This window comes from Alligator mississippiensis, chromosome 4 (genome assembly GCF_030867095.1).
Source record: "Alligator mississippiensis isolate rAllMis1 chromosome 4, rAllMis1, whole genome shotgun sequence".
NCBI lineage: Eukaryota > Metazoa > Chordata > Crocodylia > Alligatoridae > Alligator > Alligator mississippiensis.
The window spans coordinates 72292249-72318621 of record NC_081827.1 but is presented as its reverse complement, the minus strand read 5'-3'; the positions used below and the strand labels follow the sequence as shown (position 1 = coordinate 72318621).

At 38.8% G+C, this 26373-nt stretch overlaps 1 protein-coding gene across 4 annotated transcripts in view; it reads right to left on the bottom strand.

Moving 5' to 3' along the window:
- Window positions 1–26373, bottom strand: part of TRHDE (thyrotropin releasing hormone degrading enzyme) — a 334099-nt gene that overhangs the window by 82348 nt on the left and 225378 nt on the right. For all 4 annotated transcript variants that reach the window (XM_059726094.1, XM_059726093.1, XM_059726092.1 and 1 more), the window contains exons 8-10: window positions 25608–25673; window positions 22566–22753; window positions 2148–2236 (exon numbers count right to left, since the gene is read on the bottom strand). In XM_059726094.1, the coding sequence (XP_059582077.1) occupies window positions 2148–2236; window positions 22566–22753; window positions 25608–25673 (343 nt within the window). The remainder of the gene's footprint in view (window positions 1–2147; window positions 2237–22565; window positions 22754–25607; window positions 25674–26373) is intronic.

Sequence of the window (26373 nt, the reverse complement as noted above, 5' to 3'; positions counted from 1 at the left end):
AGCTGTTTCAGGACTCTAACAGCCTAACTAAGGAAACACACCTGGATTCCTCCCCTTCCCCCCAGATAAACAGCTTGGAAATTGCCCCTTCTGGTATATACCATCTAGGTTACCCTTCTGCAGTAACAAGCCCACCACCCCTGAACCAACAGCAGGAAACGTCTAAGGATTCCCACAGCAGCATCAAGTCCACCATGGTATATGTACAGTGCATGCAGAGGCGCACACATTACATATATCTAGAGTTCTTCTCATTAATTGTTTTTACTGATTTATCACCCAAGATGTCATTTGTGTCGACGTTGCACACACATGCAAGATGACACCCTCCCTGCCCTGATGAGTTTATAATCTAATTTTAAACAAGGAACAATAAATGAGTGATGGAAAGAGAAATGAAGAAGGACACAGATAATGACAATGGATCATAATTATATTAATTAGATATGCACACACCTTGACAGCACAGAATCATTTGAATTTTGAATCATTTGAATTTTTTTTTAAAGATATACATAACAGCCATCCCAAAATTATTGCTCAGAACAGCCATCATTACTTTGCAGATTGCTTGTATTCATCACAGGAGTAGAATTTAAGAGGAGAATAGTGGCTGTATGGATTATTTCAAGAAGGACAGTCTGTGAGTAAAGGGCAGAGACGAAGAAACTGTGAAGATAACTGTGTGAGAAATTGATAAATGAGCTTTCAAGGCTGGCATCAATGGCAGACTGAGAGAGCTGTGTGTGCATGATGTTATAATGATCTGATCAACTACACTATAGTCAATGGCAGTCTGTCCACCGACTTCAATGGGAGCTGAATCAAACCCTGAATGACAAGAGCAGACAAGAAGGGTGGGACTGAGTGTGAAAGTGTCAAGCGGCTTGAAGTACTACAAAAAAGATATTAATATTGTGACCAACTTTATGCTGCTTGGGGAAACTTGACTTCTGCATTCCTCACCTCTCTGCGCCTAAATTCTAGGAATAAAAATGACATTGGTTCCATGCCCAGCCCTGAGCCAGGACTAAAAAATGTATGTTAGATAATGGGAACAGCAATAACATTTCAAGGCCTGATATATTGTGAGTAATCAGGGCTAGAAACACACATCTTGCATCACTAGAAAGTTGAGATTCTCAGATTTCCACTGCTATCCAAGTGTACAACATTCCTTTCTAGCCCTGCAGGTTGCTAATGGTCTATGTTACCTTTACCCCTTACTGACCTACAAAAGAACAAAAAGGAAAGACAGGCATAGGCAGGCTTAGCTATTTCCTCCTTCTAGTTCAACTTACTCTGAAAGGTTTTCTGTACTACAAACTGGGATCAATTCTTCCTCTGTTGCCCATGCATGTATGGAGGTATGGCTCCCTCTCTTCCCCTTATAATCATGTCGTTCAAATCCCCAACTTTCCTTCCTCATCCACCGCAATTCTGATATACATTTATTAACAGTTCCTTCATGAACTACTATGGAAAGAGAGAAATGCTTTATCCTAGTTGCAAAACAGAATTCCAAGCTGATAAAAAGCACTGGCTCCCAGGTCTAGCCATTCTCAAGATAGTTGCTGCTACGATCATGTCAGAACTGAAGGTGGGAAAGAAGCAAGATGGTAATCAGAATAATGTGATTTCAAAATCCTGTATCTAGTGACCAGGCAGGGAAAGCAATGACTTTAAGGACAGTAAATGTTTCTAAGCACAGGTTTTGGACCATGGATCATATTTAAAAACTTGCCAAAAGTCTCAGCCTTAAAGTTACTCTCCTAACTATTTTGCATTTATTAGTTTACAGATTTTACATTTAGGAGAAGTTTTACTACAAAAGATATTTTATCTGACATTCACACTATAAAGAGAATTACATTCTTTCAATCATCTGAGATATAAAAAGCTGCTTTGAAATATATTTCTGCTTAAAAAGCTTTTCATTACACTACCTAACTTTTGCAAAAATTACTAACCTGCCTGCTTCCTTCCTATCTTTCCCCCCCAACTGTCTCTTTTCCAATTCATTTTTAAGCAGCTGAAATTGGATGCAGAGCAACTAAACAATTACCTAAGATCAATTCTGAAGAAACAGTTCAGGAAAACACAAGTATGCTTTACGAGATTCCACTGGGAGGAAAGTTTATTTTTACCTGATTTGTTAGACACCCATATAATTGCCTCTGATGAGATGTGGCTCGTATTTCCTACTGCAATTGTTAATGGAATCTGCCACAAGTAGCTGCAAGACAAAGGAGGGGGATCTAAGAACAAAAATACTGAACTGATTCTTCTCACTTACAGCAATCAGGGATCATGTCAAAGAAATCAAAACACCAATTCAGTAGCAGTGTAAAGATTTTGATTCTAACAAGTTACTTTGATTTTGAAATGCATTTGCTATTAGTAACAAAACAATGAAAAAGTCATTCATCTTTAAAATAAAAGATACTAAATTATGGTTTTCATTTTTTACAAGCTATCATCACCAGACAACATTTCTGCTATGTTTCTTCTAATTCAACACTCTGCTTTACAAAAGAGGAAAGAATGATCTCCCAATGAAAGACAAGCACTATTTACATTCATTAAGGAAAAAAGAATCTCCCAGGAAAATACAGGCTCCATTCATCAGACTCCAAAGTTTAAAAAAACCTAATCTTTTAATACCTTCTTAAAATGGTGTGATGCACTATCATTAATGAAAAGTGGTGTCATTCAATGAATAGGCCTGATCCTCCCATATGGTGTGGTTATTTACATCTTTGCAAATTAGGTGTAAAATGCTGCCACTCAAATTTGGACCAATGTAATCATAAAACAGGAGGAATCTCTGCATCTTTGTGGTAAGGTATGCTAAGAATCATCTCTCATTAAAGATACATTTTATAATTCAACTAAGATCATTCATTACCTATTGCCTTACCAAACAGAAATTACTGTACCTCTTGTCTCTGTTTTGGAAGACCAAAAGGATCACTTCTTGACTTCACCATTATCTTATCCTTAATCCCCCAAATCAAAAACCACTCTTTCTATAATCCGGTGAGAAGATTCCCTGAAGAGCCTCCTACATTATTTTGTACATTACTGAAAAAGGAAGCACTTGCCAGAAATATTCCTTTTATGTACAAGTTCACTTCCAACTCAGATATTCTGCAATACTGCCTAGGTTTGCTCCACACACAAAGTTGCAATTTTTAATCACTTGAATTAAAATGGTGCAAGCTTGAGTAGGGACAAAGCCCTAAAATCCAAGATCAATTTTACTACTACCAGAATATGCAATTACAAAATTAGTTTGTGGCTAGATATTTTAGGTCACAGCCATCCTTTCCTTCAGTTTTGTTCAGTTTTCCTTATTCAGAAACTTGTTCTATTTAACTATAAACAATACAAAATTTGTCACAGTAACAAAAGCATTTGTTTGTTTGTTTGTTAACAAATAACAAGTAACATATTAGTGCTTGCAAGAGACTATGAATCTGCTAGGAACCTATCTGTAGCACAGTGCTGGAAATTACACCCATTATGCAGTGCAAGGCAGTACCTCTTATGCATCTTCAACTAGAAATTATAAAATATTATTTCTGTTCCCCTCAGACTGCATCAAGGAGACATGGATTATTTGATTCTTTTCCTTATTATTTCAAAGGTTTGATCCAGCAAATATTTACACACGAATAGCTTTACACACTTGACTTCTCATGCACATAAGCATTTCTAGCATCTGAAAAACAAACCAAAATACAGCAGTATGCCTGGGAGAATAATATTCCAAAACAGCTATTTTTCAATGGGATGAAGCCACTTAGAAACCTGTATCACTGAAAATGTTATGAGTGACAATAGAAGGCAAAATATGATTTCAGAGTGGTTTATGGCAGCCAAAAAATGCCACTGTGATTTTGGGCTGCAAGGGTACTGGCATCACATATGTAATACTCTCCAGTTCTCTGCCTTAGTTTATAGGACCAGAGTGAATTCCTTCTTCATCTTCTCTCTATTCCATCCCCTTTTGTTGGAGTCAATTCTTTTCTCCATTTCTTGGATGAAGGGAATGAATTCCTATGTTTTTCTTAGAACAGGAGCAGCACTATCCCTCTCCTTATGTCTCGTGTCTGTGTGGTACAGAGACATATACATCTCTGACTGGCTCTCTGATGCTTGCTCTGACCCATTAATTCTAGCACTTAGCCTTGAAGGCTAGAAAACAAACCAGTTGGTACTTGTACCCTCAACCATATACCTAAAGAAACAGAGCAGCTGAGGTTCTGGGGGAAAGAACATTTAATAGCTTTCAAGTTACATTCCCAACTGGTACATGGTGCTTGAAGAGCTTCAAAAAGCCCTATACATATACCTATGTATATACATATACATATACATGGTGTGTAGTATATATATACACAAGTACATATACGTATACTTTTAGTATAGTGCATAGTATATATATAAGTACATATACATATACTTTTAGACAGAAAGATGATCTCTATACCTGGGGTGTAAGGTTCAAAAGTAAAATGTGAGGTACCACATTTGAGGGAATCTATGAGGAAGAGGAAATGATAAATTTGAAATTTTACTACATGTTGGGATTCTGTGCTGGAACTGCATTGAACATAATTTTGCACATTCATAAGCATCTTGAAGAGATGCATGAAAAATGGGACCACTATTGAAGGTCAATATAAATACACCTGTTATCAATATTAGCACATTATTTTTGGAAAGAGTTAAATTCAAGTTGACAGGATAACATTCACAATTAAGGGAAATGTACTGCAACTCTTTGTTTTGGTGGCACCACACCAATGTATAATACAGAAGTACATTAGTATCTGCATTCAATTTACAAAATAATTTGGAGAGACTTGTTTGATATAGTAATACAATTTAGTAACTGCTGAAGTGCATGTAATACCAGCCACTAGTTAATTATGCTGTGTTTGGATTATATAGATTTTTTTTTGCCTGGAACATTACATTACAACTACATAGCCTGTATTAGCGTACTTTATCTTACTAAAAAAAATATCATATTTGTGATGAGTACTTGCTTATGCCTTAACTTACAACAAATAATAACTGAGAAACCTCAGTGGAAAAATTCAGACTGTAAACTACTATGCAAACATGGTACTTCACCCTCCTATCTATGATGAATAGTAATGTTATAGTAATATTGAACTTCCAATAGAACTATTAGTTGGCTTTTTGTAAAGACCATGCAAAGCAAGAAAATGCACACTAGTATTTCTCCTACTGACATAATAAAGATCTCAGAATTATTATAAAGAATGGGTGAGATTCCTGGAGATACAGATTTTACACACCTCTTAACTAGTTCTGTACATTAATCATTTTTTTCCTGCAATTTAAACCTCTATTTTTGTCATGAATCATTTTCCTGTTAACTACAATGTGGCTGTGATGTCACCCTTGCTATACAGTGAACCCTGCGCTTTTCAGTTCACATTTGCTCCCCTCCCTGTTCCTTTATTCAGTGCCATTTTGGATGTGCTTTTCACTCTGCCTGCTGTTTTATTTTACTGTGTTTTTAATTTGATTTTTTTTCTGCAGTAATTCTGATCTCAATCTAGACCAGGGTAGGCAACTTCCAGCACATGTGACAGAGTAGGGCATGCAAAGGCATTTTGCTTGGTGCACATGCCTCAGGGCAGACGGTGGGGAAGGGGCCAGGGCTACCCTGCCACATCAAGGATCGGGCACCTTGTGGCTCCCCTTTTGTCCACCCCTACTATGCCAACATCTTACAGGTCAAAGGTGCAGGTGTTTTTGACATTCTGCCCAACTATGTTGCCTACCCCTGCCCTACACCTTTTAAATGCATGATGCTTGAACAGATTCATATTAGACAAATTAACTCATTCCTATTATTATAGACAGTTCAATTAATAGGATGGTTTGATACTCAAAGCATCTGATTTTAGGTGCTAAAATCCTTGAAATTAATATGATCACTTTTGGTGAATCCATAACACATCTGCCCCTAAAATATTGTCCCAGACTGTAATCTAAGCAACAATGTTTTGGGGGTGTGAGCATTACAGGAGAGCCCATATTTGTGGCTCACTGATCCTGACATTTAAGACGGAACATAATACATATGCTGGAGGATAAAACTTGGGATGTTTTATACTTACCCAGTATTAGTATAGAGTGGAATGACAACAAGGGAGGAGGCCATTTGGATGTGAAGTATTATGTCATGATCTACTCACATTCTCCCATTAGAGAATGCAGCAAGATCTGACACTGTTATGGAAACCTAGTATTAGGGAGGCCCACAAGAACCCTAGCAACATGTGAAGACTGTTCAGGAAAATTATTGTGAGCTGTTTCAGGGCCAACCTATTTCTCTTTTTCAGCAGTGGCAGGTTTTTTTAATGGCATGTTCAGGGGTTTTTTTGTTTTGGGGGTTTGTTTGTTTTTTAACTTTAGCAGATCAGGAACAGGACTCATTTGTAAAGCCAATAGAGAAGACTTTTGCAGCTATCTTGTCAGTGAAGAAAGAAACTTCCCTTGGGGCTGAGAGGGATTTTATCTAAGGTTCATTGATCCACTTTTTGTCGTGTTTTCAAAGATGCCTAGACTAGAAGTAGTGAGATCCTCCTTATCTTTCCTAGCAAAAAGGGAATTTGAAAGATATTAAGAACTGCAGATCTACTACACCTTTGAATGCAAATTACAAAAGTCTGCCTCCCATTTTACCCAGGAGATTTAGGAAAATAGCAAGGAAATTACTGTATCCTCATTAATCAAATTCAGTTAAAAGTTGCACAATAGCAGATACTTTGTGTGCTTTGGGGAAATTTTCAAACTAGGAGGCTTATGTGTCAGCCTTGGGTCAGGCCAGCTTTTGAAGGAGTGAACATACTTTACTTGCGGTTGGTCTTGTCACAATATCACATTCGCTTGTAGCATGCTCACCTGTTACTCTTACATACTCAAGGACTATGTACCTTCATAGAGAAAACCAGAGAAAGGGACAGATAATACCACATTAGACAACAAGGTACAACTGTTTGTTGAGTTTATTTGTTTTTGTCTGGATCATTTATTGTATCATGAAAGGGCATTTCAGGGTTTAAATGTACAGACTATGGAGAGAGGAATTTCACTTGTCAATGATAATTTTCACACATGCAGAAGATGTCATAGTGCTGGTAGGCAATGTAGAAGACGAGGACATATTTTTTGACACTTTACACAACTTTGCATCTGCGGCAAGAGCAGCGATTAACATGAAGAGCAAGGTTTTGTGGGTAGGGGGCTGAGGTTTTTTCTTTGCACTGCCAGAGGACTTAGAGCCTGTGATTAGCTCTCCTGGGGTTATAGATATTTTAGGATTAACCTTCAGCAGTGATTTAATATCTTGGTTGAACCAAGACAATCAGTTTGCCTCCTGATAGATTAAGGTGATGAGGTGGAAGAGATGGACCCTGACATTGGCAGAAAGGGTGATGTTAATTAAAAAATTTCTTTTACCTCTTTGCATTTATGTGGCATTTGTGTATCCTCCCCCTGGAAAACTGTTGTTTAAGTTGACAGGGTTATTTATTTAGATGCTCTGGGGCAAAAAATGTAACCTTGGAAAAAAGAAGTGCAATTTGCTTGCCAGTTAAAGAAGAGAGGCTAGGAAGAAGATATGCCCAGAAGCTTTCTTGATGGCTTTTATTTTATTTTGCTTTTAATTTTTAAAGGGATTATGTGGGTAAAGGTAGGGAATGACAACATGTTTTCCTTTTACTGGACAAAGTCACAGGAGAGAAAATGAGTAAAAAGAAGATTCAGCTTGTGAAAAGGGTCTTTTCTTTGTGATGTTCCCCCCTGCAAATCCCATCAGGATTCTTGCACACAGCTTGATTACAGATACATTTCCCACTGTGAATCTGGGCAACAGCACTGCAACACAAGGGCTCACCGTTTAATAAAGCACTATATTGAATAAGGTACTTAATAAGGAATATTTCTGAGACCGTCATTTAGAAAGATTTTAGCTGCCTGGAACATTGCTTCATTCAATAAGGATTCAAATACAGGGATATATGGTAGTGGATACCTCCTGACAAATAATGTGAGAGACAACTATGTGGTTAGTGGTGCCATCTCACAGATTTTGAAGGCTCTGTTGATTGGGTGCCTTTATGCACATGAGGATCACTGTGGTGACTGAGCTGGAGCACACATGCAGGAGCAGTCAATGTTTTGCATATTCAAATTCAAGTGTATTTGTTGGTGTTTGTGCTTTGGCTCTCTCTTTATTTTGCAGTCCTGAATGTTTGCACCCTGTGCTGAATGAACCTTTTTTTAGCACTGGCTCATGGATGATGGAGCCTTTTCAAACTGAGAGGCCAAGGCCTGTGGCCTCAGGAAGTAGGATAGAACTGGAGGGATTCCCATAATAGATAAAGCCTGCCTCTGGGGACATTGATCTAGATTCAAATATTTTTACTATTCTGCTCTCCTAACATTTGTGTTTGGAATCTGGTGGCTTCACAACTGACTGGTTCTGATGGTGCATGGCCATACTAATGTTTCTGGCACCTGGACTTTTTTCAGACATCAGGAGATACTGTTCCTTCCTTAGTAAGGAAGGATAGACAAACTTTAATTTAATATTTTCTTTGGGAAAGAGCCACTCTTCAGCCTAAAGCTTTAGTTCAAGCACTTTGCCAACAATGGAAGAGAAAAGCAAATGATGAGTTTGTCAAAATGAGATTTGATACATGGAGCTATGATATCCAAGTGTCTTTTTAATTATTGGGACAACTAGTATATGGGCTGGTGGGTTTGGATGGTTCCTTTTTATATTTTATTGCTACCTCTATTCTAATAACTTTCGGTTACTGCTTTGATATTTACTTTCCACAAATATAAACAGAGGGAACATAAAATACTGTATTTTCACTTTGCCTGTACACTTTCATAAGTGCTTAGAGTCCAATGCCTAACATAATTTCTTTATCATTCCAATTAAGCACTAATCCTGTAGGACCAAGGAAACTTTTCAGTGTCATGTCAGAATCACTCAGATAAAAGAACATGTGTTTTTTTAGGTGGTCTGTTGGTAATAAAAAGCAGCATATCATACAATATAACACCTTATTCTAGTGGCTACCAACCATTCTGGCAAGTATGCCATAAATTAAGCTCCACATCCTCCCTAAGTACCATTCTGATCCCCTTCCTCTGTCTAATCTGCTGCTTTGCTTTCCAGTCCCTGGTCTGTCTGCCATCATGCTGCCTGCCATTTATGGCATGTATGCTGCAGGTTGGCCAACCCTGCCTTATTCAATCCCTCTTAACCTAGCCCCATCTGCTTCTTGAAGGGTGGACTGATTGAAATAGAATAAAACATTAACTGTTTTCATCACAATTTAAACCACCAGAAAAGAACAAAATTATTTAAATTAGTTTCACAAAACTTTGACCTAATTTGGAATTTTGTGCCAAAAATCTTAGATTGTTTTATTTCAATTGTAAATGCTTTGGGGATTCTTTTTTTGTTTAATAAGTGATTCAGTTCTATGATCATATTGGTAGAAGCAAGGCTTTTTTTAGTGATGTCTTTTATTAGACTGCATGGGTACTAGGTGTCCTTCTCCAGGTATTGGTAAAGTATCTTATTAACCTTTACAAAACGTTATAAAAGAATGCATTTACAAGTACTATTCCAGTTGGATCCTTTTTTTAATAACCATCATTACCTTTTACATTTCTACACAAAATCCTTCATTTGTATACCAACAAGAAGGGGCAGGAGGGTGTCAAGGGGAATGGATGCACCCTCCTTTCAGTCAACCACGCCACTGGAGCAGCAGCTGGGGACTTTGTTTTTTTAAGCCTCTTAAGCAAGTAAGTCCCCCCTGCCTTCCTCTCCATGTTCAGCAGCACTTCCCATCTCCTCCTCCCCTCACCACTGCTGCTATCTCCGACTCTGGAGCCCCTGCTCTTCTGCTTCTCCTGGATCAGGACAGCAATAATGACAAGTTGGGGTGGGGGAGAAGGAAGAGGGGATGGGAGGGGAATTAATGGGAGGAAACATGCCACTGATCATGAAAGAAAGGGAGGGGGAGAAAAGATTTTTATCCCTTTGAGGGACTTTAAATCCTTCACTGCTGCTCCTGCAGTGTGGTCTGCCTCGGGCGGGGGGGGACCTGGAGGCTGGGGTACAGTTACTCCTGCAATGCAGCTTGATGCTTCTCCACCCCCTTTTCCAAAATCCTGGATCCACTCATGATGACAAGAAACACTGGATACTCATCCTGCAACATTTTGAAGGAAGCTGATTTTCAGCAGTGCTGAGCAACTACCCACTAGTTGTTCTTATAGCATCCGGAATATGCTTACCCTACAATAAACAGGCTTAATCTCACTCATATTTTATCTTGCACCAAGGCAAAATTCTTTTGTAGGCTGTAGTTTTTCCAGTCCCAATCCCACAAGTACTTTTCTGTATGTTTCACTTTACTCATGAAAGTAATCCCTTGATGTTAGAGTGTGTACCGGAGGAATTTAGGCTTCCTCGAGATTGTACTGAGCTAAGATTAGTCAAGAATGAGGTGGCAAGACAAAGGACAGGAACTCCATAACCAGGCATAAGGAGATCAGTACTTCAGCTTGATCTAATATGCTCCAGACCATGCTCAAACACTTTAATCAATAGATTTATCAACCCACCCAATGTTTCTCTAGAATACTCTGTCTTCAACCTAAACTAAAATATAATTTATACAAAAGTTTATAGTTTCATAGTACAACTTTTTAGTGGAAAAAAAAGTTGAATATGAAAGTCTACTAATAACCAGGAAAGCCTAATTAAAGACTAATTAAAGACATCAATTTGGCAACGTGAGACTGTAAAAACAGAAGGCAGAGAAACAGAAATATAAAAACAATATTTGATTTCATTTTCTGATCTAATTTTTTTATTAAAATTATTTTGTACAACTAAGACTCTCACCTTCAGGCTTCATTCTTTTCCATCTCTTCTGATTCTCTGCCTGAATATATCTTGCTCACTGTTCTTTACCCTTCCACCTTTTGCCAACCACCCCCAGTTCCTCCCATTGGCCAAGGGCTGTCCAACTGCGTCAACCTAAAATTCCCCCCTGTATCACAAGTCCAAAGATATATCCTTCTCTTGCCCAGTCTTACTCCCTTGCTATTCTGCATCATTCTATCAGCATTACCCACCTCAATTCTTCACATAGCTCCTTCAGCTTACCTCTAATTAAATGCATCTTTGGGCACACATGTACATTCATCCTTCATTCATATTTATCTTTTAAGAAAACAGGAGTCTGTTAGTAAAAAAAATTATATTGGTACCAAATAATGCTTGAGAATTAGTATAAGCGAACAAAATGAAGAAAACATCACACTCTGCAGTGATAATAAAATACAGCTGCAACTTTTCACTGCCAGTTCCAAGTCTCTGCATATAGATCACTGTACAGGAAACAACTGTACAATGCACCAATTTTATCTTCTCTAGTATTCTGTGCATTATAACACTGAAAGGTGCATATACACTGCACATCAGATTATGCTGAAAGTCAGTATGGTAAGGAGCATTTCTCACCAAGTATAAACTGTGAAATGGATTTGGAAATAAAGTATTAAATTAAATTCATGTTTCTGAGAGCACTGCTAGTGGTATCATTTACTGAAAAGTGACATCTGTTTAGGAACACACAGTATTGCCAGCCTATTTTCTATTTGGAATTAATAATAATGTAACAATCAGAAGAACTTCTGCAGTGAAACAAAATGCTTAGACTCTCCTGTGGCTTTTATAGCAAGGGCCAATGTATAGTACCACGTGGGACATGCTGAGTAGTTTGGGACTGGCAGTGGTGGCAAAATGCATTCTGCCTGCATAACTCTGAGACAGGCAGAATGCTTCCCAGATGACTACGGGTAACACTCTTTGAAGCTGCTCTCATGTCTAATAACTAGAAGTGAGGTCTGTGCTCCCCACAGTGCTAGCATCTGACAAACTGCTGGGCTAGGAATTGCCTCTGGCCATGCTTGCCTGCTGGAAGGGCTTAACCACTGGCAACAGAGATGTCCTTTACTGAATACAGGTGTACAGACAGAGTAAAAGGGCTTCCTACATTCACCTACCCCCCCCCCCCCAAAAGCCTTTTAGTCTATTTCTGATTTGTATATCCACAAACAATGGGTTGATGTTTTGGGTTTTTTTACAGTGCCTACCAATTATTAGAATCTTAATAGAATTAGCCGCATAGTAGAATCAAACCCCCAAACCAAATGGCAATAGCACTGTAGTACATGCATTTTCAGTTTCTTATTAGTATCTTGCTTTACAGAATCAGCTGCTTATTAGAATGAGAATCTTAAACCATAATCTAGACATGCAAGCTTTTTTCCCCACCACCTATTAGAATTAATGAATAAAGTACAGTGAAGTACCAAAACTGTAAAGAGTTTTCTGATGAGGTGCTGCACAGACATTTTACTTTGCTCACATTATCTAGCTGCCATATAATGTGATTCTAATAACCAGAGAAGGCTATACCAATTTTGTTAATTTACTGTGTTCTGCATTTAGGACATCAGTATCCTGTTCTTTTAAAGTCCAACTCTGGCACCTTTATTCATGCTGCAATCAACTGTGTGTGGTATAATCAGTCTAAGAGTGGCAGAATCAGTTCTAAGACAACATACAATTATTTCTAACAGAAACAATAACTGAAGCTTAATATGACAGATACAGTATAGAAGGAAGCTATAAAGAGAGAATAATCTTTCAAGCTGCTTTCAAAGAGACTGGAGAGTAAAAAGAATAAAACCTTTTTTCCTGGGGTGGGTAGTTGTCCATTACAGTCAAACAATTCAATAGATGTAAATTATTTTTAAGTGCTACTTTGTGCATGTATGCACATACTTTAGTTATTCATTTTACTTAATGCATGAACACTTTAGCCTATCCTTGTACTATTATAATACTAAATATTTAAGAACCTCTTATGGAATGATAATACTATGAGTATTGGGCTAGTTCATAATCTTTGTAACAAGGGCTCATGGATAAGCATTGCCACTTCTGATATAGCTGTACTACTTAATTGTGTGTCCAAAAATTCCCTCTGCTCACTGCTGTCCACTGCACAGTGACTATCACAAAGTGATCCCAACAAATAATAAGTGATTAAAAATGTATTATATATAAACATGGTCATGCTTTCAATATTCACATAATTATTAGTAAAGGGATACATGTAACCAATTTTAGGCAAATAAATGTTGACAAGGAATTCAAAAGTGGTCCCAGGGTTACTTTCTTGATGTATACCTGTCATGCTATCATTCTTCCACCAGGGCTGCCACAGGTGGGTGGAGAAACACTATGGAGCAGAACTCTCCAGCATACCTTCAGTGGAGACTTCCACCCTGGGACCTGAATTTCTTTGCTCTATCCAGTTCCCAACAGAGTCAGCAGAACCATGCTGGTTAGCAATGCTTTCCATATGTTTGTAAGGGGGACTATATCATTCTCTCTTCACAGACAAGCAAATATGAACGATAAAAGCATATCCATGCTCCAGGAAACTGTACAATTTCAGTCTCTCCAGGAACTCTCTCCAAGGCATGAACTGCTACTAAAGTCCATTCCTGCCCATCCACCAAGTTACAGTTTACCGATTAGTGGAAAATATATTTTTTATATTAATGAGAAATGCTAGGGCTTTTGTCTATATTTTTAAGGGAGGATTTCTGTTGTATTTTAAATAGAATAAAACCTCTCAAGATGCATTTGCACCTGCCCTTCAATATAGTACTGAAATAGCTTATGGATTTTATCAGAATTGATTAGTTTATTTTCCAGAACACAGATTATTTTTCATATGATTTTTTGTCATATTCATGGACCATTCCTATAATGATGGATGGTCCTAGTGCCTTAAAATTATGGTTTATCTGTCAGTAGGAAAACCCAATGAACCCTATCGTATGGAATACCTCCTCATATTGTACAGTCTGATAATACCAGGGCATATTCTGCTCTCAGATGTGTATGCATGAATTCAATTCAAGTCATTTGAAGTTGTGCACTTATTCAAGGTCAAACTATGACCTATTAGTATAAGTAAGGCATGAGTTGTGGACTTTCCCTTGGATAACCTAAGGTTACTGTTTGACTACTATACAAATCAAGGTATATATCTGAGACAAAGGCAAATTAAATCATTGTATAGACTCCCACTGACTTCAATAGGCTGGGATAGAGGTGTTGGATACAGGGATACTTCTGGATTAGATGTTTGTAGTTACTTATTTTCTTTCAGTATTTCTCATGCAATATGGCACTCGGGCCTAGGTTACAGAACTGGGTAAGTAACCAATAAATTCTATCCCCATTTTTGCATGGAAATGGGGTTGTGTGAAGGCTAAAAGTTTTAGTGATATAGTGCTTAACATTTCACAAGTCAAATTGCATGAAGAAATCACATTCTGAATATATAGCTCTTTAACACAACTTTCTTTCTGCATAGTATCTCTGTAATTTTCATATTGTACTCATAGAGAAAAAGCTGCATGTACTCCAGTTCTCATCTCCAGCAAAAATGAAAAGAGATGCTTGTGTGCTGGCTTAAGCAATGATGCAAATGAAGCATTTTCAAAATTAGCAAGGGTTACTTTGGCAGTTAACTCATTAGAAAGACCTGCTTGTTGCCTTATATGTTCCTGTGTATGTCTTTTTGAGGGAAGGTAAGGGAAGGAAAAGAAACAAATATGCTTCCATATACTACACTGTAAATAGCTAAAGGCACAGAGAGCAGCATAGCATTTTACATTTTGGTTCTGAAATACTTCATCAGTTGCTATTCTTGCCTTCCTCACAAACACCTGCAAAACCTATTCCTAACCTGTTCTTTCAAACACAAAGAAGAGTTAATGCCCTGGGGATGGACCTGAACCAGAGACCTTAATCTTCCATTACTTCGGGGAAAGACAGCTGGGTCCTTATCTCTGTTCTGTGCTGAACCAGCATCCCAGATCTGGATACCTACAGATTATGTGAAGTTAATGTTCTGAAAAAGAATATTCCCTTGGGCCTCCAGGACATACTAAAAAAAAACCAAACAAACAAAAAAGGAACAGTCTCTAAGAGATGAGCATCAAGTAGAATTGAAAACAAGAGTTCTTCAAGTTTGGGATAAAGAAGACTAAAAGCAGATGCAATGGACTTTGCAAAAATTCCCCTTAGATTGTTTATTATTGTTCCTGCAAATGACACTATCTGTTCCTATAGAGCAGTGGCTATCGACTTTTTTAGACTCAAGGAATACCTAAGAAAAAGCCAGCTTAGTTCTCACCATTTTTTTTACTACAAAAAAGAATAATAGAGCAATTCTTTTGTTGCAAAGAACATAGAAACACTACAACAGGTCAGGTGCACAGTTGCACAATGAGGAAAGAAGGTAAAGGACCTCCAAACTGTACCCTGAGACAAAGTCAGTTATTCTTCAGGGATGTCTCCTGCCTGTAAGTAATCACGGTGATAGCCAGCCATGCCAAAGTGGGTAAGGAAAATAGGGAGCATCTATCACTATATCTAAACTCAGAGACAACCGTTTCACTCTATGAAAGGGCTATAGAACATGCAACTGTAAGGGACTACCTTTAGGCTCAGTTATGCCTGACAACACAGGTTGGCCTTAATGGAGGTGCAGACATTTGTCACGAGGCTACCACCCCAAAAGGAACTGCATGAGTACAAAGGTACTTTAGACCAGTTGAATTAGTCTAAAGTCAGGCAGAAGGTAGGACAGAGTGGTACTTTGGGGACTAACTGCTTCAGAGAGGCATGAGCTTCAGTAGGCAACAGCTTATTTCATCAAATGCTAGACATGGAGTGGCCTTAATATCCTCCTTCTGCCCAGGAGGAAATGTGCACCAAAAAACAGATGCAAAGGCCTCTGAAATTAATACAGACTGCCAGTGACTTCAGTGGACTATGAATCAGTTCTTTAATAGGCAATGCTTCAGGGCCACCTGGAAGCATTCTTTTGTATCTTCCACAATGCCAAACTGTCTAGCACAAATGAGTCTAAAAGGTAAACCCCTGAAGTTTCCTATACTGAGTGCTCTGCCAAAGCAAGGAAAGTAGTACACTTTTCACTAATAGTATTTCAAAGCTCTACCTCAATTTCAGCATCATCTCCTTACACATGTAGAAAATATGAGCACCCTATAGTATATACTCAAGGACAAGTAATATGAAAACCAATATGAAATCATTTCTACCCAGGAGAACTTTTACAGTCTTTTCTCCAATGCCTGATGAAGGGTGTTTGCACCCAAAAGCTTGCAATTAAAGAAATTTTTTTGCAAAAATCTTGTTGGTCTAATAAAGGTATCATCTCCACTACGAATCCTGTTAGCCTTTTCCTCTAGACCAATACGGCTACAACCTGGATATATGACAATATGAAATAACGCATTTATAAAATATCAAAATATATCACATTAGTGCGATATGGTCAGTTGGCTTAGTGAGAAGTCAATTTAAAGATACAAAGAAGGTCCAGATTATACAGGATTTCTAACAGACAGCTGAAGCTATTTTCAGTTTGTCAATTTTATCTTTCTACTGCATTTAATTGCATAGGACATGTAAAAGACATACAATTGTTTCTATCAGGCTATAACCATCAGTATGTAGTGTTACAATGAATTAAATAATCAATGATATTGTACTCTGGGCGCTAATTTATAATCAAACTATATGACTTTAATATAATTTGGGGGAAGATGATTTTTGACAGACTAGTAGAATATGCATGTCTCATTTTTCACTTAATTTTTTATAGCCTCTGTTCCTTTGGAACTTACCCTTCAGGTAATATGATTTTCATATCATTTTCACTGGAAAGTGGCAGATCATAGCTCTGCTATCTAAGTGACTGATGTAGGGATGCAACCAATGAAATGATCCCATTGCAGAGGCATAACTGGCTAATACAGTGCCCCAGCCCTTCCTCCCCCCTGCACCTTCCCTGCAGAAGGCTGCAGCTCCAGCTCTGGCAGGCATCGAGGATGGCAGAGTAGCGGTGGCAGTATACAGTGCTGGAGGAGCAACTGGAAGTTTGCTGCTCCCTAAGGAGACATTACCTCCTTCTTTACTGCCAACATTCATGTTGAGCAGCAGACAAAAAACACCCATTTTTGGCAGCAAAAACAGGGTGACGTCGCTTGGCAGCAGAAACTACGTTTCCCAGAGTGCACCTCATTCACTCAGTCACTCACATGCTTGGGGTTGGCCAGAGCTGCTGCGGAAAGATGCAGGATGCTGGGGAGGGGGGCAGGAATGGAAGCCAGGAGAATAGAGTGCCCCCCATAACTCCATTGTGCCTACCCTGTTTAGGCAATGCCTAGGGCACAGACCACTTGCCCACATATCCTTACATCACTGTTCCATCACATCAGATTTCTTCCTCAGAGAAGAAGAAAAGTACAAATGTAAAGAAAGCAAAGGAAAAAAAGAAGGCTGCTCACAAGAGGATCCAAATACCAGAAATGTATTACCATAAAGCCTATTCTCACTAAGGCAGTGGTATTCAACCTCAGGCCCATAGGCACATTCTGGCCTGTAGAACCATATCATCCAGCACTTGGGTCTCCTCATAGGTCCAGAAATTTGGCAGCAATGCAGCACTGACAGCATTAATTACTGTGGCTTCCAAAGCTGCATCAATTAATGCTGCAAACATTTCCAGGCTCATGGGGTGTCCCACGGGCTGAATGACATGGTCCCACATGCTAGATTGTGCTGATGTACATGGTTGCTCCAGAGCCAGATTCAATGTATGGAGCCAGACTGAAACATGAGTTTGCTCTTGGGCCAGATCCGGTGTATAGAGCTGGGCCAGGACACAGGTTTCCTCCCAGGCCAGATACGACATGCTGGTTCAGCCTAAGGATGAACCCTGCATGCCAACCGCACACTGGATCTGGGCTGCACACTGAGCCAACCCATGATGGAGCTCACTGATGTTGCAAGATGTATGCTACACCCATGATGGGTGACACAATTGTCCATGAGACCTGGCCCATGGACCAGCTCTGCTCCACTCATCCAGCTTGTGGGGCTGGAAATTTGAGCGCCGCTGCTTAGTTGCTCTAGGATTAGTGCAGTACTCCTTCACCCAGAGATATGGGATCAAACTGAAGTAAAAGTTACATGAGAAAACAAATGCAATATATGATCTAGTTCCCAGCTGTCCAGGTTACCAAACCACTGCATGAGTGGTACAGTTGCCACTCATGGACTGAAATAGAAGAGTTGCTACCAATTGGCTGCATATACACGAGACACTGAATGGGCAGTTGTTACTGCACAGCCATTTATTTAGGGCTGTGTGGTAACCAGCATTATTGTGCAGTACCACTTCCGCATGGCTTTGTGGTGATGCTGACTGTGCAGTAGCTCATTACTGACTGACGTTGTATCACAGTTCATGCCCTGTGATGCTACTGAGCAGTAAAAAGAAGCTACTCCACAGTAATAATAAGCTACTGCACAGTAAGCATCTTGTGTAGATGTGGCCATAAAGACTGAAAGCTACTGGTAGGTCTATGCATGGACAATGCCTACCAGTTATAGACCTGTTTTAAGTAACCTGAAAGACATTAGTCATTGCTTTCCTGAGTAAGAAAATGTATTCATATTATTTTTACAAATATATATACATGCACATTCTAGATAGGCAATTTGTACTTAAAAGTAAACTTTTTTCAGACTGTACAAACACTTTCTATCAGTACATGTGATTTTTCTTGTTCTGTCTGTTTTTCTTTAAAAAATACAGGGCTATTTTAATTGTAGTACCGTAAAAATATAATCAGTGAAAATACAATTTACTATATTGCATTTTTTGGGATCTGAGTGCCACAATATTCATGTTACATGAAGCCATGGAGAATAAATGCACATACCCCATTTATCAGTATATAACACTGCGTGTTTTTCTTTACAAGCACATTTCTCTATAAAACCTCACTGTGCCACGTTAACATCTATACCTAGTTCTACCTGTTGGTGATTAACACCGACTATCTCAACTCTCAGAAACCAAGATTCGGAGCTTGCCCTTTGCCCCATTCAGTCACTGGACAAGAAAACATCAGCTTTTAGGACAAAATGATAATGCTCAAGAATCATCCCTAGCAGATGGTTCTGAATTGGCTTTTGGCTCAAGGGACCTGATGCTGGTCCCTAAACAATGATCTTAAAGTTGCCTTAAACAGAAAGCTGAGGACTCCCCCAGATCAAGGAAAGCTAGCATCATTTTAACATCAGTCCTCTTTGGCTCCTTATGGGAGATGGGCCAATGTAGCACCACTATTTAAAAAGGGCAAAAAGGAGGACACAGGGAACTACAGACCAGCTAGCCTCACCTCAATACCTGGGAAATTACTCAAGCATAGTGGCTGGCATGGCATGCATGGGTGCTAAGGCATGTGGTTGACAGCCCAGAGTTTGCAAATTGGAGGGAAAAGCAGAAGTGCTCATGGCACAGCCTGACAGATTCCAAAGAATCTGCTAAATACCCTGTCACAAGGATGTGAAAAAAGAAAGGTATGGAACATATCCTAAGGAAAGGGATTTGCAAGAATCTGGAGGAGGAAGGGCTGGTCACAAGAGCCCCTATGGATTTATGAAAAACAAATTGTGTCAAAAAAACTTGATCTCTTTCTTTAACAAAGTAACTACTTGGGTGGATAAAGGGAATGCTGCAGAATCAGTGGTTCCTCATCTGGGATACAGGTACCACCAGTGGTACACAGACAATCTGTCAGTGGTATGTGTTAACAGATTTATTATAATTACTTTATATGACAAAAATTTGCTGGTGGTACTTAAGGTTGAACTGAAAAATTTGCTGGTGGTACTTATGGTTGTATCGTTTTAAACTGGTGGTGTGCAAACTGTCAGAGTTTGAGAACTGCTGCTGTAGATACAGTGTATCTGGACTTCAGCAAGGCTTTTAACAAGGTCCCACATGACCGTCTCATAAACAAACTGGAGAAATGTGGGCAAGATAAAACCAGGACTGACTGCACATTTTTGACCACTCAAAGATTTTAGCAACTTTACAAAAAAAATTTTTGTAGTTTCTTAACAGAAATATGATTTTTTAATTGTTTTTTGACACATTTAATGGAAAATTTGTGTTTTTTCTGTGTATTATTTGGATCTATTGGCAATGTTTTACAGTTTTTGATTGATATTTGACTGGTCACTTGGCCAGACTTTATTTGACCAGTCAAATCCCCAACCCTAGATAAAACTACTACAAGGTGGATGGTCCATGTCAGAATGGCAATAGGTTTCAAGTGAAGTTACACTAGGGTCTGTTCTGGGCCCAATGCTGTTCATCATGTTTATTATGAATCTGGATGCTGGCATAGAAAGCTTTTTGAATAAGTTTGCAGATAACACAAAACTGGGAAGTATTCTGAACACACTGGAAGATGTAAACTCAATTCAGAAAGATTTTGACAGATTGGAAATAGAGTTAATAGAGTTAACAGGATGAAAGTCAATGTGGATAAATGCAAAGTGCTACACCTTGGGAGGAATAATCAAAAACACAAATATAACATGGGTAATACCTGGCTGGATGGCAGCACTATGGAAAAGGACTTGAGAGCCTTGGTAGATAACAGACTCACAAAAGTCAAATATGGTTTTGGGATGTAATAATAGAAGGAGTAGGTGCAAGGCATGGGAGGTGACAGTGCCTCTCTACTCAGCACTGGTTAGCCCTTATCTGGAATACTGTGTGAAGTTCTGGGTTTGAAGAAGTTAGAGCAGGTCCAAAAAAGATGATAAAGGGCTTGGAAAGCAAGTCCTAGAAGCAGAGGCTGAAGGAGCTAAGCATGATCAGCTTTTGGAAAAGGTGTTTAACAGTGGACATGATAGGAGTCTACAAATACTTGTAGAGCTGCCATAAAGAAGAGGGAAAGCACCTTTTCTCTCTTGCTGAAGAGAGGAGGATGCAAATCAATGCCTAGAAGTTGCAGCAAAGAAAGTTTAGATTGGATATCTGGAAAAACTTCCTCACTGTTAGTATAGCGAGGCAGTGGTATAGACTACCTAGGAAAGTTGTGAACTCTCCATCTCTAGAGGTGTTCAAGAAGAGGGTGGACAATCACTAGTCAGGGACGTTCTGGGCATAGATATCTATCTACTATAAATATCTCCCATGCTTCTATGGGCTTTATTGGATGCCCCCTCTCCCCTTTTCTGCTGCAAATGTCAGGATGTTTTTAAGCCTTCCTCAAGAGGTACTGGGTGTTGGCTACAGCCAAGGCTGGGGATTTTGACTGGGGTATTCCAGTGCTCCTGTTGGGACCAAAGCCAAAGGTTCCTGGCTTGAGGGCCTTGCCTCTCTGCTCAGGGTCAGATCAATTGCCATATTTGGAGTCAGGAAGGAATTTTACCCCATGGTCAGATTGGTACAGACTATGGGTTTTTTTGCCTCCCTCTCTAGAGGGGAGCCTGACCCTCTACCTGGGATCTCTTGAGTATACATTGACAACATTTCATAAAAGAAGGACATTGGCTGCCATGATCTCCCTTCTTTACCTGAGCAGGTTATGGTATTAGGTCTGTGTTGCATCAGGGTTGACAGCAGTCTTATGTAGAGTTTAGTTTATGGATTGTACAGGTTGGTTTGCATAGGGATCATCCTGCCTCAGGCTAGATGACTTCTGGAGGTCCCTTCTAGCCATTCTACTCTATGATTAATAGTTGTTAAATTAGACCAACTACATGGGAGCTGAGTAGTTTGTACAAATCTGCTCTTGACTAGCTTCAAGATCAACGATGGCACAAAGGTCACTCAAAGTCAGCTGTGCCATCCCCTCAACCAGAGTGTGAGCATGAATAGGATACAGGGTTTTTTTCTGTTTTAATAAACCAGTACCTGGGCTTTAAGCCTACCCCGAAGGCTTTTTTTCCAAAGTCTACCATATAAAACATCCACTTCATACTAACTTTTCTTTTTATTCTTTAATGTTGCACATAGCTATCAGGAGCATCAGTATGAGGTAAAAAATGTTGTAAAACTAATGATAAAGATTCTCTGTCAATAAAAGTAAATACGTCCGCTGATGTTTTAAAGCCATTCACTACTGTGCAGCTGCAGACCCTTCCAGCCACATGCTGGCTCACAACATCAAAATAAAATCAAAAGAAGAGGAGAGGGAACAGATGAGTGACAGAGATTGAAAATAGCCAAAGAGAGCTCTAAAGATGCAAATGTGCACATTAAAGACATTATTTCTGTTGTTCTATTTTTCTAATGATTGAGGTCTAACCCTTTTAACTCAAATCATGGTTCATAAAATAAAATGGAAGGGTCATATCATGCCATCGGTATCATGCCATCAATTCTAGACAGAGCTTACTGATTTCTACACAGATTTCTACTTCAAAATGGTATGAAACTTCTAAACAACTACAACTCTTAGTACAAATGTTTATTAATAAATTTAAGTACCTGTTGTTTCCAAGAATGGGATCCTTGGTTTTAGCATTTATGTCATAAATAAAGCGCTCTTGAAAGATTTCTACGGTACTGACTGCAGTTTCATTTCTTATTATGGTGATAACAGGGTAACCCATCTGTAATGTCCATTGATCCATTACTTCTTGAATATTTACTGATTTTCCAACTTTTTTTAGTGCCTTCAAAGAAAATAAATCAAAATTAGTTTTGTTTTAATATGCTGAAAAAATACTGGCATTTACTACAGAAAACCAGAGAGCCATAAATTGTTCTTAGTGTTTTAATAACAATTAAACATATGTATAAACATGCACGTATCCAGATATGGACTCTCTCCAGTAGAAATAATAAAAAGGGGTCTTCCTCCTGCATAAAGTTAGGGCATCTATATAAAAAAGTAACTTCTGAACTAAAAGGAACAAATACTTTTATACTTTCTTGCATACAATGTACCCCAAAATAAGATACGCACCTTGTTTTTTGAAAGAGAATTAAAAAAAAAAAAGATCTATCCTTGAAAATACTGGTAAGTAGCAGTAATTAACTGAGCAGCAGCAGCTAAGGTGCCCAGAGTGTACATTGTGCACCTCTCTGTGGAGCAGGTGCAGTGATACTTCACTTCCCTGCCTGGTAGAGGCTTACAAACAGAAGCTGCTTTTACCATATTTCCTTACTTATAATGCACACCCCTATTTCAAGCAGCTGATGTTTGGGAAAAGCTGCGTATGTATGTATGATTACAGTATGCCTGTGGTAAATTATGAAATCCAAATTAAAATACAGGATAAGATATTGGATGGGACTTAAGCTCCAATCATTTAGGTACTTTTGAAAATCTCACTTGCAGGTCCTGACCTTCCTCATATTTGTGGCATCCATCTAAACAGTGACCAAGGGTGTCACACTCACTCTTCCCCTTGGGACAGATCTTAGCTGAACACATCGGAACTGCAGGGTTCCTTGCAGTTTTGATCCAGATGTGGTGGCAAGGCAAGCAGCAGGGCAAGGAGTAGGGGCAGGGGTTAATGCAGCTGCTGCTCATTCTCCTGCCCCCCCGTAAAGACATACATCGCCAAGCTCTATGACCCAAATTTTGGCAGCAAGATCTTCCTGCTTGCTCTGGCCCTGAACTCCAGCTCCTCTGCCAACCTCATAGGCTGCACAACCTGGCTTTGCAGGCTGGATCCAGTCCCTGGTCCATTAGTTTGACACTCATGCCGTATGTAAAACATTTCCATAATAAGCTAAGGCTAAAAAAGGACTTGGTCTCTTTAAGATACATTGACCAACATTTTTAGTAAGGATTACTAATTTTGGATGCCTAGTTTGAGATGCTTTAAAGTAATTGTTAAAATATGGAAGACCTGGCCTCTGAAAAACAGGCTCTTTCAAGATATGCAAGGGCTGGGGCACATACACAATTACACTAGTGCAATTGTCAATGAGTTGCTCATTGATGGAAGCTCCCCTAGGATCCAAATCAAACAGAAAAGCAACTCGTTCCAATGTAGGAGAGACTGTAGGATGCTACTATAACATAATGTAATATACACTAGTGTACTTTTACCCCTGATTCTTATAGGGGCATGTCTACATCAGCACTGAGGAAGTAACTCTCAGGTAGGAATTGACATCATCTGATTTATCTGTGTTTACATCATTGTAAGCACATTGTACATCCCTCATACTGGAACCAAAATATAATTTGCAATTGAAAATCTTGGTCCTGACATCTAAAGCTAAGCCATACACATGCAGACCTCCGCAACACTCTTAAATACAGAAATAACTTATTTTAGTTTAATACAGCTGGTCTCTGTGCAATTCAACATGAGCATAAATAAAATCAGGTGGAGTCTCAGCTGTAATACAGTAAGCAGACAGAATAGAAGAGTGGCGTCTATTGGGGAAAGAGACTCCATGAGAGTGAGAAACCAGAGACTGCTTGCTCTGCAAACAAGCACACGCAATTGATTTCCTGCTACTGCTGGAATAAGTACAGTTACCTCTGCCGAATCCAAGCAAACTCCAGTAAGAACCTCTCAGAATTAAGTCTTCTTGTAAAACACCCAAGGAGTGTTCAGGATCACAACAAAAAGGCTTATAGGAAGGCAGAACTTTAAGTTCTGTTATCAATAGATTTGACCCTTTCAGTGTGGCATTGTTGCTTACAGCCCAGAATACAGGTGAACTCTTGTGCTTGTATAGTTTTCTGGTTTTTTGCAGGATACATATGCAGTTCTCATAGCATATTGATGAGAATTTGGCCTAAACCTTTTTACATAATAAAAGGAAAGGGCCAAAACAAGAAGCTTTACAGAAGCAGCAAGAGGGTCTGTGGGTGTCATTGTAACTGCAGCATGCCAAATGGGCTATTAAATAATTATAGTTTATTGTATAAAATATGGTTGCCAAACTTTAAAACTTTGGCCCTTCAAATAAATATAACATATCAAAAGACTGTGAAATATAAATGTTAAATTATACCTTTTTTCACTCTTTCCTTCTTACCTTGTTACCACTGAAGTCAATGGGCACAGAATCTATTAATTTATTTTTATTAGAGCTCAGTGATATAACACAGACAAGGAGGTATAATGTGGGCCACGAGTTTAACATTTCAGGAGCAGTGCACCAAAATAACCAAGCTCAGTCTGCACCTGCCAACCCAGGTGCCATTGACACGACTTCTCCCTGCTGCCCAGCTGCCACATAGGCAGAGATCCCAACCTCTAAACTCTGCAGAAGTCCCAGTTTCCTGGGCCAAGTAGAGTTACTCTGCAGGCCAGATTCAGCCAACAGGCTCTAGGTTACTGACCCCTGTTCTAGGTAAAGGCAAAAAGGAAATGCTAAGAAAACACCCTTCTGATGTTGTCACTTTCTATAAGGCGAAAAAACATTTTTTTACACAAATTTTTTAATTTGCTCCAGGGCTTCAGAATTTCAATATGCACAATTCACTCCAAACCTCAGCATGAAAAATACCACTGGCTTCCTGATTTCTTCGCAGGGTTATGTTTTATAGTACTTTACCTTTGACAGTGTATTCCAGAGATCGTTTCTGGCTGCATTACCATACATGTGAATGGTTAAATAGTCCTACAGAAATAAAATAAAATATAAATCAGTTGATACTATATGCAGGCCAAATAATTATAGCTGTGAACCTTGGCTAGAATAAGTTAAACTACATAAATGTTTTCATTTTTTAGAAGTCTAAAAATATATAACATATTCTCCCTAAAGGAGTAAATAAATATTTTTTTTGAGATTTTTAACATATAGTAAATTATGATCACATAAATCTCAGTGCAGAAAATGTTAGGCAGTTTACCTCCAGCATTCAGTGCTTTATCTTTTCAATTCATCAATGAAGATTAACATTTCTAAACTATTTATTAATCTTTGTATAATCGCAGAATCTGTTTTGAGGCAATTCTTGGAAATGAGAGGGAAAACCTTTTATAGCAAGGTGGTAAACATCATTATAGCAGGTCATTGGGTGGTTAGTGTCAAGAACCTGCAGAATAATGACATCAAGATTTGTTGCAAAATATTTAACCAAGAAATAGTCCATCAGAGCCATAGTCTTATTTAGAGAGGTCTGGTAGACAGGTGTTTTCTCTCTTTGATTAAATGTCAAAACAAATAATAGTGTCTATTCAAACTGCAGCATGCTCTCTTAAAGTTGTTCCACCATGGAAACCAACAGAAAAATGTGTATATCAAGTAAACGTGATACCCAAGACAAAAATAATAATTGTTTGCAAGAGATACATTAAAATATCTAACTCAATGT